The 16347-nt window shown below is 43.4% G+C and overlaps 1 protein-coding gene across 5 annotated transcripts in view; it reads right to left on the reverse strand.

The window, feature by feature from the left end:
• Positions 1–16347, reverse strand: part of LOC146073963 (non-muscle caldesmon-like) — a 164976-nt gene that overhangs the window by 50854 nt on the left and 97775 nt on the right. Inside the window, exon 1 of one of the 5 annotated variants that reach the window (XM_083181589.1) lies at positions 1514–1750. The exons of the other annotated variants lie outside the window; for them this stretch is intronic. Coding sequence (XP_083037715.1) covers positions 1514–1563 — 50 coding nt within the window. The 5' untranslated portion in view covers positions 1564–1750. Of the gene's footprint in view, positions 1–1513; positions 1751–16347 lie in introns of those variants that run through there. 5 annotated transcript variants of the gene reach the window in all.

Here is a 16347-nt window from a genome sequence, read left to right on the forward strand (position 1 = left end):
TCACCAGGTTCCATGGTGACGCCACTCAAGGTACACTGATTTTTTTGCTTGTTTGTTTTTGTACCCCTCACCCCTTGTGCTAACGTCCTGACATACACGAATCACATTATAGGAAGTAAAATAGTTCTCTGGCAGATGTTTTTTATTTATAGAAAATGTGTGTGGGAGGGGGGGGGGGGCGACGACTGTATCTTACAAAGAGAAAGAATGTTATTATATGTGTTTATATGTTATTTAATGACAGATCTCAAACACAAAAACAGCATTATAAAGCTGGCCGTACACTTATGCGATTTTGCCATATTTTACCTGATTCCGAGGCATCGGGCCGAGGAATTGAGTTAAAAGCGGCGAATCGCACGTGTTTTAGATCTGATCCGATGCATGATCCCGTGTGTCGCCGGGACCAAACATCGGATCCGATACGATGCGTGATCCTGTCTGTGACCTCGGAGGAGTCGCAGTAGTGTATGGGGTCCTTTATAGGATCACATAACAATGTTAAAAATACCAACAGCAAAAAAAAAACCCACTTACGGTGGGTCACCCTGCGATTCTGACTATACAGTCAGAATCGCATCAGTATCGCCCGCAGATCGCATGCAGATCGCAAGGGCTTTAACCCTTGCGATCCCGATGCGCGCTCCCGTATCGCAAGGCAGAAAGTCTTGGCTGCCTTGACTATATAGTGCAGATCTGCACTATATAGTCAAAATGATATGCCATCGCATGCCGTGCAATGCGACCGCATCGGGGGTCGCATTGCACGGCACATCTCACCGTGTGTACACACCATTCGATTGAGCTGAGATTTTATACAAATACTAATCCTAATACCAAGCCATTTTTTATGCAGCTGCAATGTGAATAAGATATCTGTAAATGAATGGTATTATTTCCCAAAGCAATAGCTATTCTCTCTCTCTCTCTCTCTCTCTCTCTCTCTATATATATATATATATATATATATATATATATATATATATATATATATATATATATATATATATATATATATATATATATATATATATATATATATATATATATATATATATATATATATCTCAAAGCAGGAACACTTGTAACATCAGCATCGCCGTACCAGGCTGATGCTGTACGTGCCGCAGCGGGCATCGTGCACCGCTCAATAACCCCCCTCCATGAATTTAATGGTCCATCCTGTTCATTATGTAGCTGATTATGTTGTATTTAATCAAACTACAAGTCCCACCAAGCTTACACCAACATACCCAGCAAAAAACGATACAAGGGAGCTGTGGAACCACAAATCCCAGCAGTCAAAAGCCACAGGTTGCTGAGCTCTGGATCACATAAGGCTGTAGGTAGGAGACCATATGTTCATGTCCTTTTCACCTACAACCATGTAACAACTGCACACACAGGGAAAGAAAAGCCAAGGATTGAGGTTTCTCACACCTATGAGCTAAAACAAAGCACAAGGCAGAGGCGGACAGTTGCTACAAGTTAAAATGAATTAATAATCACTCACTTGGAGAGGGAGGAGAGGCTGTGTCTGCTGTAGGATCTGCTGCTGATCATGACTGTTGGTGTAAGTCACTGACTATTCCAAGTGTTCATCCAAAAGGTGCAGCAGCAGCAACAAATGGCATAATCCCTATTCCCAGGGCTGTGCCGAGCACAGCAGGCGGGATGATAACTGCAGTACACCTAGGGCACACAGCTGCTCCTGTCTTGCCCTATCCAACTATGACGACAGTCCCCACCACTGTTATCACATGATCTCATGGGTGAGAGTGATCCCCCCCTTTATTCTCTCTCTCTCTCTCTCTACCGTACTCACTGTAGTAGAAGTTCTTTGTCCTTTGTCTCCAAAATCTCCACATACAACTCCCATAACCCAGGAATGTTACACAACCAGCTCACGTCAGCTGAGAAAAATGACACTAAAACATTTTGGATTCTGTTATCTGGAAAGCTGGAATTCTTGAGGGATTGATAGGAGGCTGCTAATATATTGCACATCTGCAGTATAAATATTTTTACTTCTTTTTATGTCCAAGTTGGCCTCTATGAAAAAGATACTGGTATACTACACAGGGGTGTATAAACGGTTTCTGGATGTGCAGTGCATAGGTAGACACAACCTGACTGTGTGGTGTGAATGGTAATCTCGGATTTAAGCCCCAGATGGGAGGGGTCATTAATGATGGGCAGAGCAAATATCGCTAGATTAAGAGCCAGATTCTCTAAGCTTCAAAAGAGAGAAAATGAAGAGTGACAAACAGCCAGCCAATCAGCTCCTACCTGCCATGTCACAGAGTGTGTTTAAAAAATGTCAGACAGGAGCCGATTGGCTGGCTGTTTATCACTCTCCGTTTTATTACTTTTGAAGCTTAGAGAACCTGGCCCTGAGTGTACACACTAGACTAGATGATATTTCATAATATTTTAGGTATGTAATGGTTAGCATTACTGCCTAACAGCACTGAGGTCATGGGTTTTAATCTCACCATGGCGCAAACTGTGTGGAGTTTGTATATTCTCCCCGTACTTTTGTGGGTTTCCTCTGGGTTCTCCGGTTTCCACCCACAATCCAAAAATATACTGGTAGGTTAATTGGCTCCTAATAAAAAATATTAACCCTAGAATGAATGTGTATGTGTGCACATGTGGTAGGGAATATAGAGTGTAAGCTCCACTGGGGCAGGGACTGTAAAGCGCCCATCGAATTAAATCTTTTCACATGCGGGGGGATGCATGGTAGCGAGTGCATTTGTCGTGGGGGGGCAGATGTTAGGCCGGGCGGTATCTATGGGCTCGCTAAGCAGCAAACTACTGCTGCTTATTAAACCTTACTGAATCACCCCCTATGTGTGGTAATAAATAAATTACAATAATAAAAGATATCGCTCCGAAGCCGCTTTCGGGGCTATGTCTTTTACAATTTCCTCTCGTGTGTATAGGCTTAAGCACCTAATTCAGGATGGATGGAGAAAAAGCAGTTGTCTGCGTTCAAAAAGTTGCCACCCCGAAGAAAGAGTAACTGCTCCATCCTAAATTGCAACGTATATGCAGAAACCAGAACATAATTTTTTCCATCTGTGCCAGTCTAGGGTCCGGATGTATCAAGCTTCCAACAGTGATAAAGTGGAAAATGATTAACAACCAGCCAATCAGCTCCTAGCTGTTCTTTTTCAAACCCAGCCTGTAATATGGCAGTTGGGAGCTGATTGGCTGGCTGTTTATCACTCTCCATTTTATCACTTTTTGAAGCTTAATACATCTGGCCCTAGGTCTCTGACTAATCTGCTAAAGAACCGCTGATGAGGGGCTATACAAGGGCAGTATCCTATTACCTTTGGTAATTTACCATGATAGTTACCACTGATGCGACTTTCCGCCTCAGGCAGGTGAAAGAAAATCCCCAATAATTACCATTTTTTTGATGCTACTCTGAGCTGGGGTATCTATGGCATAATCATGTATGGTGTCAGTCTAGCACAAGCTCACAGGACACCATACATGAACCTGGAAGAAAACCTCCATTCTGTCAATAAGAATCTGGAATTAAAGGAAGAAGCAAAACCAGGAGCGCCTCAGGCGAGGGGGGGTGGGGCGCCCCGGTGCCCACGGGGGGGGGGGGTACCTGCGGCACTGTGTGATCTGGCGGCGGGGTCCCTGCAGTGATGCGCGCTATCCGGCAGCCAGGCGGCGGCGCGGGAAGCGCTGATGGGTTTGAAAACTCGCCGCACGCTGATTGGCTGAATCTCAGCCAATCAGCATGCGGAATGTTTTCGAACCCAGCAGCGCTTGTGAGAAGCCCTAAGACCCTCATACTAAAAAGAGGTTGGAAATTCAAGGGGTCCCTCTAAAGCTTCAACAAAAAGGGACCTGAACATTCTGCTTTCCCTTTATTGAAGCATTTTGGCTTTGAGAGGATGGGGAGAAACTAGATCCTTCTCCTTTTGGAGAGGGTCTGAAGACACAAGCCACCAGCACCATGTACCTGAGACTCAATAAGTATAATTATAATAAATTTGTTCTGATTGCGTGGCGGAGGAGATCAGTGATGGCTGCTTATCCTGGCACCAGGGAGTATAAGAATAAATATAATCGGTGGCTGCTCAGATGTTAGAGGTGCTCAGGGACAGTGCCCAACTTACCATGATGCACGTGTCTAGGGGCGGCACTTGTTGGGGGGGGTGGCACTTGGATGCTTGTTTTTGGTACGGTCAGCCTAAAACGTACTAGTAACTGCAAGATATTTCCACTGCAATCTTCCAAATGCCACCTTGAAAAGAGTTTAAACACATAAGATCTACATACCGCCCATGTAAAGGTTCCTCTACACTTGTCCAACTTGTCTGAGCCACATGTCAGACCCGATTTCCCTTGAACTTCACCGGCAGCTCCCCGGGAGTCCTCACATCCGATTTGGCATTTTTGAACATTCAAGCCACATTTTTTACATTCAATTTATCGCAGGTACAGATGGAGCCATCCTCATATAGCCCTTTAATAGGATTGAGTAATAGGATTACTCTGCTAATCCCCTACTGTACTGTTCTATGTATTGTATTACAGCTGAGAACAATAGGTCTTGGATAGCCATGGCTCACCATGGCTATCCAGAGATGGCTAGATGAGGATGGCTCCATCTGGGTTTGATCCTTGGGGCAGCAGGTTCAATCTATGGATCGATCTGATGTGCACGGGACCTTGCATGGGATCAGATGTCAAACACCTGCTATTTGGTAGCTTTTCACACAATTTCTCATCCAAATCCGTCGGAATTGGGTGAAAACAGACCAAATTGGACTAGTGTATGGGGACCTTAAGCTTTCTTTATTGTTCTGTTAAATTGGCTACTATCAAATGAGGGCTTATACTGTGACTAAATAATAAAAATAATACAATTAGGCAGAGAGGTGGGGGGCATACTATTGTGCCTATGGGCGCCCTCAGCCCCAAATCCTCCCCTACACAGGGACCACCAGAGATGACACCAATATGTTCCATTTTATACAGAGTATCCTCATACTGTGGCTCATACACTGAGGTTTCCATTGTGCCAAATAAATCCTCCCGAACATCTGTCTTATTTGCACAGATAACACAACTGGAAGCAACCAAACTCTGCTGGCACACGCGGCTTGGGAGAAGGAATGAACCTGGGAAGTGGATGTACTATGTTACACCCGGAGTCGCCCATAAGAATTATGAGCCCCCTGACAAATCCAAAGCCTGGGCACAGATCTTTGTGAGAGGAGTTTGTGTATGTTGTATCTTATCATATTATTTATAAAACAGCTTACTGGGAAGAATAAAGCAAATGAATGCAGCCAGGGCTGAAACTAGGATTTCTGTCGCCCGGGGCAAGACAGACGTGCACTGCATTACTGGGAGCTTCAGTGGCTGATTTCTGTGTGACGCGACTCCCGCCCGCCCGCCTCTTCCTCTTGCACCTCATTCCACTTGAGGCTCTGCTGGTGGAGGAGAACCTGGCAGCGATGTGTATGGACTTCGGCAGCCGCAGCAGAGAGCCTGGCTCACTGTAGCCCCCTGCTTATCAGCGCCCGGGTCGCGTGACCAACTTGCCCCCCCCCCCCCAGTTATATCCCTGGACGCTTTGAGCTGAGTATTCATAGTTACTGTAAGCCAGAAGATACCCTTAAAATGTGTATATATATGTATATATATATATATATATATATATATATATATATATATATACAGTATATATGAAAGAAAGAAGGGGGGGGGGGGTTGTTGACTGTATTGCGCTATTTCTTAAATGCAGCACCTCCAAAATCCCTTCTGTTAGTAAGGGACAACAGATTGAAACACAGCAAGAATATTTTTGGAGTGCGCAAACCAATATACATATAGTACCACCCAGATCAATAATTAATACAATCAGAATTAATTCTGGAGATAATCTTCATGTATCCATCGTTGGACGTATTCGCAATAAAAATGCACAATCCGTTAAAATGAATATTCTTTTACTTCAAAAGGTACCCGACGCGTTTCGTCAAAACGACTTCATCAGGGGTAGCACTGGGAGGGGGGGGGGTGCAGAAAAAAGAAGGGGACTATAAGTATATAAAACATTCACATGAATATAAAACAAATTGATATAAAATGATATTCGGTATGTTACATACCCGATCAAAAGATCGTGAGACAATGATCCAGAATTCAGAACATGCTCTTATCGATGTATATTAGGAGTCTGAATCCAAACAAAAAAATATTCTTACCTACATGTAACAACTTTTTTTGGGTGTTTTGATTGTATATATAGAACAATATCCCAAATTGATCTATTAAAAAATATGAATAAATGATCAAATAGATTTCCTAAAGTATGATCATTACTAAAACAGCCTTATACTTATATAGTCATCAGTACCTATATGTGGACTGATGTATCCACTAATTAACACTTCCTCTTGCGCTTCATTCCACTCGAGGCTCTGCTGGAGGAGGAGAACCCGGCGGCGTTGTGTATGGACTTCGGCAGCCACAGCAGAGAGGCTGGCTCACTGTCTAGCCCCCTGCTTATCAGCGCCCGGGTCGCTTGACCCCCTAGCCCCCCGTAGTAACGGCCCTGAACGAGAGCAAAATCTAACAATGTAAACAGTGGTGGTATCAAACAGGGTGGCCTCTAAGCTTTGAGCTGAGTATTGATAGTTACTGTAAGCCAGAAGATCACCTGTGTGTTTTGTATATATATATATATATATATATATATATATATATATATATATATATATATATATATATATATACACATATACACACACATATAGTATAAACGATAAGCTGCACACACTAACAAATTCAACTTTTTGAGTGACAGGCTGAGATATGTTGAACTAACAGCGAACAACATCAATTTTGAAAAAAAAACAACAACAGTTTTTATGGCATATTTAAAGTGCATAGTGACCAGTGAAATTTGTATACAAAAAGGTTTATACAAAAAGAGTCTGTTTAAACAGAATGAAGATACTTAGCAACAAAAGAGTGGTCATAGGAATAAACACTGTCTTCCTCCACCAAGGTCACGGCATGACAGCTGTTTCGGTGCTATCAGGCACCTTAGTCATGTGCAGATATATTTATATATACATATTTTATCTCCCAACATTCTGACTTAATGAGTCAGGATTCCCGTATTCAACTTCGCCATGCTATCAGAAAAAGAGGCATGACCAAGGCAAAAGCGGCATGGCTTCACGGAAACCATCACTGTAGGGGCATGCCCAGTGTTCTGGAAGCTGCTGGCATGCCACCCGTTCCTCTGTCTCTCGTGAATAAGTGCTGTGTGTATGTGCACAGCATTTATATATTACTGGCTAAGCAGGGCAGTGAGTAATAGGGGGCCTTTTAAATGCCCCCAACCCCACGGCATTTCAGAGTGAAACATCACACATCGGGCAGTACCAGGACATTGCGGAGTGAAACATCACATCGGGCAGTACCAGGGCCGTCTTTTCGTATGGGCTTAATGGGCACTTGCCCAGGGGCCCCAGGTGTATAAGGGCCATATGCTGATAGCTGAGGATCCCCTTTTTCCAGGAATACCAGAATTTTGAAAATCGGCCCTGGGGAACTGGAGATATCCAACTTCAAAGCAGCTGTCAACACCCGACCAGATAATGGAGATATCTGCAGTCAAACAAGCTGCCCTTCGGAAAATGACGAATATTAAGCCCACTCCATTATCCAACCCTCCCCTGCCTATAAAACACCCCCTACCTCCCTGGAAGTCATTTACAAGGGACCCTTCATTCAGCTCAGTGCCCCCTTCCACACGTTAGTGTTCACCCTCCCACCACCTGTGCAGTAAAGGAGTAATTAGCAGAAGTTACTGCTCCAGGTCCTACATGTTGAATGGAAGATAGAGCACCCCCTGCCACCCGTGGGACATCAAAGCTGCTGCTGATAGCACCCCCCACCCAGAGGAGGGGAGAATGGGTAAGGGCCCCAGTGCATTGCTTTGCCCAGGGGCCCACACTGCTGTTAAGATGGCCCTGGTAGTACCATTACAGTGCAGAGTGAAACATCACATTGGGCAGTACCATTACAGTGCAGAGTGAAACATCACATCGGGCACTACCATTACAGTGCAGAGTGAAACATCACATTGGGCAGTACCATTACAGTGCAGAGTGAAACATCACACATCGGGCAGTACCATTACAGTGCAGAGTGAAACATCACACATCGGGCAGTACCATTACAGTGCAGAGTGAAACATCACATTGGGCAGTACCATTACAGTGCAGAGTGAAACATCACATCGGGCAGTACCATTACAGTGCAGAGTGAAACATCACATCGGGCAGTACCATTACAGTGCAGAGTGAAACATCACATCGGGCAGTACCATTACAGTGCAGAGTGAAACATCACACATCGGGCAGTACCATTACAGTGCAGAGTGAAACATCACACATCGGGCACTACCATGACATTGCGGAGTGAAACATCGGGCTTCAGCAAACAGCTTGCTTCCATACAGTTTTCTTGAATTCTTCTTGAGCCCAATAGATTAAAGAATAGCAGCCTCAGCCCCAACATGTTGTCCTCCCTATGGGCTGACCTGGTCATGCCCTATTAGCTGGCGACCCTTGCTATTGCAATGCTGGCATTTATCTGACTATGAACCATTTGCTTTCTGTATGTTGCAGGAGTTACAGTAACAAAGACCATAATCTACTTTGAAGAATGTATAACAGAATACAGAACAAAGGGCTACTTATGGAAGTGTATGGCAATCAAACTGCACAGCCCTTCAGCATAGTTTACCTATTGCTCTTGAACAGATGCCTGAAAACAGATACACGCGGATTTGCTGGCGTTACCCTCTAAGTTGAACCAGACTTCCTGGTGATGTTTGTTAAATAAACAAAGTGCCACATAGAAAATATTTGCCGATCAATACGAAGGCTAAGATAGCATATAGCCAGATAAACCGACTGCATTTTCAGTGTTTACGGACTTTTGTTCAGGCAGCAATGAAAATGAAATATACACATAGAGATGTGATACCATACCCCGGGTTAGCGTCCGGCAGCCTTCTGCAGAACAAGCAATAACAGAGGTTATATATGTGTATTATTATTAGTTGTCTGGCAGCAGAAAGGTGTCCTCTACACTCTGAAAATAGTCGCCTCCATGTTTGCCAGCGGTAATGCTTTTCATCCTTTCTTCAGTGGCATGTGTGAAACTAACAATTGTTTCTCATAGTTGGTAGGATGTACCAACCTTGGGCATAATTCAGGTACAGTGTATTGAAAATGGGTGTATGGTGACTTTTGACAATCCACACACGCGCGATCATAAACTGCGGCTGCGGTCACATTGTGAAAAGGGCGGGGGGGGGTGTCGAGTCGGCACTGTGGGGGCGCTTTCTGAACAACTGGGGCGTGTCTGGACCGTTTATTCCCGAAACATGGACACCCTGCACCTGGCTTCGCTAGCTAAGCCCCAGGGGGCTACCGGTAATATGCAAGTGCTTCGCTGTATAGATGATATGGCATTCCGCTGGGAGGCCTCCGCATCCTGCCGCTAGGGGTTGCAGTTTTGTAAGTGAGCGCAATACTACAAGCCTTACTGAATCAGGCCCCTTGTGCGATACATCCTACCTCCCAACAGTTACGTTCTCTAAATAGAGGCTCCTGAACGACGTGACCCTGAAAGGGGGCACGGCCTATGAAATAGGTAGCATGGCTTCACAGGGATGTCGCCCTATAGAAGCCTAGGGGCTCGCTCCTCTCTGCCGGGAGTAGGGCAGAACAGTAGAGTTTGAGCACTAGAGCGCACAGGTACCCTACTGCGCATATCTCTGGGAAAATGGTGTGACGGATATTTCTTTCCGGCAATTTCTTTCCGGCAATTTCCACATAGCTTCTACTGCTGCCACTAAGCCTGTTACCTATAACACTGTATCCATTTATATCCAAATATTAAAACACTGCCAAATAAATCATATGGAGTCTACTAATGAATACCCCTCAGCTGTTGTGATTCAGGTGCTAATTAAATGGAAGGACTGCTTGGCCCAGTGGATCAGAATGGGGCAAGAAACAAGTGGCAGGTGCACGTGGCAAGGAATTAGTGATTGGTGGCAGTATGACCTTGCCTCCATCACAAGACCGCATCTCATTGTAAAGTAGCTGCATCTTCTTTCCAGATTGCCAGCACTCTAGAAAATATGATTTATGGAAGAGGGTGTGTACCCACTCCTCCCACATTTGGCCACTCCCCCAGTAACCAGGCCCCAATCAGCTCTTGGCTGGCCTGTTTTCAAGTACAGGCAGGTGGAAGTGTGTGCTCATGATGATGATGATAAATGTCAAACTAAGACCACGGATAGTGGATGGGCCATTGGTGGATTTGGTGCATGCGCAGTGCACATAATTGCCATGAAAATCATGCAGTGGCCATTTTTCCATTGATTTGCACATACACAGTAGAGATTATTCAACGATGTTTCTGTGCATAAGGAGTAGACTCTGGGAGAATGCCCAGGAAGGGGGCCTGCACAGCATGTGCACACGGACACCCTCGTCTTTTAAACAGCTCCTGGGATGGGCCCAACCCTGTATGCAGGTGAACATATGCATTAATATACACATATGTAAGCACATGCATACGGTCTGCATTCAGTGCATCGGCCCTTAGATCTTAACATGTGAGTCAGTTGAGACTGTTACATATCAAACTGAAAATTATTTAATTGAGGTCCCTTTTTTTGTGACAATAATTCACACGTTCCCAAGTTTCCATGAGCGGCTATAAAAGGACTCAGCGTTCCTTTGGGATCATGAAATAGTTTGGCCACTGTTATCGTAAGCAGTGTATTAGCCTGACAGAGACCAAATAAAGCCCCCATTCATTACATAGTTTGTGGTGACAGCTTAGTGAGATATCTAAGTATTATTCAAACAGTTCCACGAAATTCACAGAATCCCCATAGGATTGCTTATACGGGAAATGTATATTTGTTTTACCATGATCCCAATTTGGAAAACTGTTTGTCTAGATAAGAAGCACTTAAAGGACAACTATCACAAACCTATATGTTTTTTCACAGTTGGCAAACGTGCGTGATGACCTAACTGCCGATGTGGTGCGCAGAGGTGCTCCAATATGCCTCCTCCTCCCCGGCATTGTGCCAGGACGCGTTCCTGGGGACATTCATATATACATGAGCAAATCACCGGAAAAAGGCAACAATTGCCATTTTCCTATTGATTTTTGCAGCTCTGCAACTAGCGCCAGGCAGACGGAGAGGTAAGTATAATTTAATGGATGTAGGCAGGGGGGGGGGGGGGGGGGATTGGCTATAGACCCTACAGGGAAGATTCCTGGAAGGAGCACCCAATGCTGCAAATTCACATCTAAGGCCGGTGCCCATCTGTATCCAGTGTGACATCTGTTAAAGGGACAGGAGTGAGTGCAAACATTTCTGGGGTGTTTCTGGGCTCCACTGGGGGAGGGGTTGGGGAATATTTGCAATATTCAGGGGATTATGGTAAAAAAAAAAATTCTGACTGATTTGGGGTCTCTATTCAGTCAGTGGGGGGAGGTGTGGTATTATGTGAAATGTGGAGGTTGTCACAGCAGGTTAAAGGTTTGGGGGGGCACTAGAATGGCAAGTATATTGAAACCTAGATGTACAGTAGTGATGTATTAATGCCGCCTTGGTGTTGGTTCCGTATATTAAGTATATTTTGTAATACTTAACTACCAGAAGAAAGATTCCTGTTCATTTTCTATATACTGGAGGGAGGATTTTGGTCACCCGGGGCAAGACAGTAATTTCAGTAATTTGTCCATCCCCTCCTGCATGCACGTATGGGTATCAGATCCAACCCCCCTAGCCCTCAATCCCCCCCCCCCCCCTCCCTAGTTGCGGCCCTGCTGTAGTGGAGACTAGATGACACAAGAAATGGGTGGACACAATACAGAAAGCTGAATAAATAAAAATGGCACATTTCTGAAATAGATGTTACAGATATTATTGATATTATTGGTGGAAATCTACAGCTACAAAACAAATACATTATGATCCGATAGGGGGAGCTCCTCAGCAATATTGAATATGATATTACTACAAAATTAAAATTTCTATTAAATGATCACAGGGTGACAAAGTGCTAGTTGTGCTTTGTACTAGTATGTGTATCTGGGAAACTGGAAACCCCCCACAAGTGCGTCCCTGGGGTGAATGCATATCTATCATAAAATATGCTTTTTATTTTACTTCTAAAAATAAAAAACCCTCGCGCAGAACAGCTACACAGAGATAAAATGACTCATACTGTACAGTTAACAAGGAAATGACTTTGGGATTTAACCTCTGTGAAGGACATAGGTTTTATCTGTTGGCAAATACAGTTCTGACAATTTCCTGTGTGTTGAGATTACAACAATCAACTAAAACACTGGAAAACTCAGGAAAGAAAAAGTTTTCATTTAAATGTAGTGCTCTCTTATATTATGTAAAAAAAATAGTCAGATCAGGTTATAATAATGTACATGCAGTTATATTGGACACTCGTATTGTGTGGCCAGAAGAATCAGACAATATACAGCTGGGCTGATCATACACGGATCATTTATAAAGACAATTTGTATGGCATTAGTGTGACAGTGGGTCTGTAAATGGCTATAACTATGATAAAATGGCTATATACACTATATGTATGGTACTGCGAGCCACTTGTGGTGCCTTATAAATAAAATATTACAATAGTAGTAATAATAATAATACCCTAATAAAAGTTAAACACCTCATCCTAATATGCAATACTGCAAATGAGTGTAGAGATCCTCAAATCAGTATAAACCACCAAAATAACATAAATCTACACATTATTGGAAAAGTTCCCAAATAATGTAAAAAAAACTAAAAAACTTTGACACACATTAATATTACATGCTCCATTTAAAAAAAAACAAAAAAAACCTGTATATAACAATAGATTTACTATTTCCAATGTGATATTTTAACCATCATTATCAATTCAGAATCTGATTTTATATATATATATATATATATATATATATATATATATATATGTATATATGTGTGTGTGTGTGTGTGTGTGTGTGTGTGTGTGTATGTATGTATGTATGTGTATATATATATATATATATATATATATATATATATATATATATATATATATATATATATACCACTAATCCTATCTACCCGAGACTGTCCAGGAATAAGAGACCAGCACACCACCAGTTTAATCTCCAAATATATTGAAAAAAGATTTTCCAGCAACCAAGGCATAACGCAATTCAAATGCAGTAGCAGATATCACAACTTCATGCTGTACTTATCAGATTCTCCAATCTGGGGGGCTGCCCCAACATCACAAGCCCCATTGGGCCCGACAGCTGTTTCGGTGTGGGTACACCTTCCTCATGGGCACAACAATGACACATATGCAATGGTGGGAACTCTACCCCTATTTAAACCATACATTTGAAAAGTGTGCGGTTTATATATATATATATATATATATATATATATATATATATAAATAATGGGACCGGCAAACTGCCACTGCTTCAATGCCAATGAACTTTGCTGGGTGCCCCCACTGAGGTAAATGCATAGGAGGAAGGAGGGAGGTGCGGCACTCTCAGTCAGAAATGAAGACATGCAGGCTATGTAGATAGCAACGTTTCAATGCTTTAATCGCATTGTCATCAGGCTCGTGGAGCCTGATGACAATGCGGCGGCACTCAGGTCTAGAATAAAAGTAACAACACCCGCCGGTATATGCCAATGTTTCAGGGCTGAGGAAAATAAGTAAATACTTATTGAAACATTGGCATATACCGGCGGGTGTTGTTACGTTTATTCTAGATGAGTGCCGCGGCACTGCCGCCGTACCTTCGTGCTGTGTGGATGACTATGTGTGGTCCTCTATATCGACGGATGGCAACAGGCAATTACAAGTGGCCAGTATAGAGAGTGCCAGAACCCTCTGATGTTATATATAGTTTTATATATATATATATAGATAGATAGATAGATAGATAGATAGATAGATAGATAGATAGATAGATAGATAGATAGATAGATAGAGAGAGCGAGAGAGCAACTGGGTGTAGCGGCACTCTGCAAAGTTTGGGGAATTAGGATAGTACAATACGGTGCCCCCCAAAGTATACCAGGGATGATCCCGGTATATCTAGAAGCTGGGTGGCAGTGCCACTCGAATAGAAATAAATACACCAGAAGTCTGGGAACATATAACATTAAAAAATGTGGAACTTGCCGCATGCTGGGCGGACGGCAGTGCCGGGACAGTCTGTATGGGTTTGCATGTTGCCCACCCCTGCACTAGAAGAACAAATAAACAAAAGTAGTGGGACGGTATCTGGACACCGATATCTGGACACCAAAACAGGCCTGGCCTATCAGGATACGGGAGCGGCTTTGGCAAATTGAAGCATTGTTTAAGAATTCAGGGCAAAGGTTTATTCCATTCCAATCCTTGTGCTGCTGCTGGGCACAGTGTACTGTTTATCCAGCGCTACTGTACAGTATGCTTTTGTGTCCAGGCATTAACAGCCCAGATAATAAGCAGGAGTCTGAATCAGGATCCAGTTACACTCGGCCCGTATCCTAATGTCCACAGATGCAGTGCGAGCAGCACAGTCCTTGCAAACCTTGCATAAAATCTTATCCGTCTTTAAACAGTTTTAGCGAGTTCCTTTTTAACTTGATTATTAGTATTCACAGAGAACGTAAAAATTCCCATAACTGCAGATCTGTGGATTTTTATTCTTCAGATTTTTACAATACATATGTTGTATATAGTCTGACGAAGGGCTGCAGTATTTAATGTGTCCCTGAAGATGAATGTGAATTTACAAAAGTTTCTTCAGGCTGCAGCTGCATAAGAGCTTGGATTGCTGTTCAGAAAAAATCAACAAATAAGACATGCCAAGAACCTTTTTAAGTGGAATTTGTGGATTACAGATCAAGCCTGAAGGTCATTCTGAAATACGTGATGGGGACTGAAATATCTCCAAGGTGGCCGTGTGAGAGAGAGAGAGAACAGGAGGGAACAGTTTACTTTTCTCAGACAAATTCTCTCACATACATCACGGAAGAAAAGACTAAAAAGTTTCAGCAATGTTATACCACCTCCATTAGTTAATTATTTTTTTTTAGTAAATTGGTTAATCAAGCTATTCCCCCCCCCCCCCCCTTCATAGGTACAGAGGGAGATGTATCAAAGCTTCAAGACACCCAAAGTAGACAGAGATAAACTACCAGTCAAACATCTCCAACTGTTATTTTCAAAAACAGCCTGTAACATGACAGTTAGCGGCTGATTGGTTGGTACTTTTTCTCTCTCTACTTTATCTTACTTTGGGCCAGATGTATCAAGCTTCAAAAAGTTATAAAGTGGAGAGTGAAACCCAACCAGCCCCTAACTGTCCTTTTTCAAGCCCTGTCGGTAACATGATAGTTACGAGCTAATTGGCTGGCTGTTTGTCACTCTCCAATTTATTGTTTTTTGAAGCTTGGTGCATCTGGCCCCATAGCTGAGTGGAATATTACTGTCTTCCACTGTGGCACACCAGCAAATGCTCAGTGTTAGCCTCGGTGGTCATCTTGGTACAGGGAATGTAGAAACAAGTTGCAACATTGAGCTTTTGTAGTAGTGCACTCCACTTTCAACAAGATTGATACACTTCTGGCACTTTATCTCACTTTGGCCAGGATTTATGAAATGGAAAATGCGGTAAAACCCCAGTTTTGGTGTTAATCGTTTAAGTTAGTACTTATGCGATTAGTATCAATGCGATGCATGGCAGGATGTACTGCAATGGCTTAGTACATCCCGCCATTTATCTCCCCCATAGTTTACAATTCCCACTAGAAAATACATTTAACCCTTTGAGTGCCAAGTGAAATTGGTTTGACGGTACTTATGTAGTAACTGGGCTGCCGATTTTGAAATCGGGTCCATCGCATCGCACCCGACCATATCGCATGCGATGCGATGCGATGCGATGCGATGGACCCGATTTTTCCATAGGATTCAATGTTAAAATGGACTGAGTCCATTTTAACATGGAATTCAATGGGAAAAGGGGTCCTTTTCATACCCCTACTATCCAAGTGGGCATGGAGTTGGATATAAACCTGTGGCGAGCGTAGCGAGCCACCGAGCCCGAAGCGTGGCGAGCGTAGCGAGCCCCGCGAGGGGACACAGAATACCGTCCCCTCGCGGGGCTCGCTTCGCTCGCCACGCTTCGGGCTCGGTGGCTCGCTACGCTCGCCACAGGTTTATATCCAACTCC

The sequence above is a fragment of the Crinia signifera genome, chromosome 4 (genome assembly GCF_055691185.1).
Source record: "Crinia signifera chromosome 4, ASM5569118v1, whole genome shotgun sequence".
Lineage (NCBI taxonomy): Eukaryota > Metazoa > Chordata > Amphibia > Anura > Myobatrachidae > Crinia > Crinia signifera.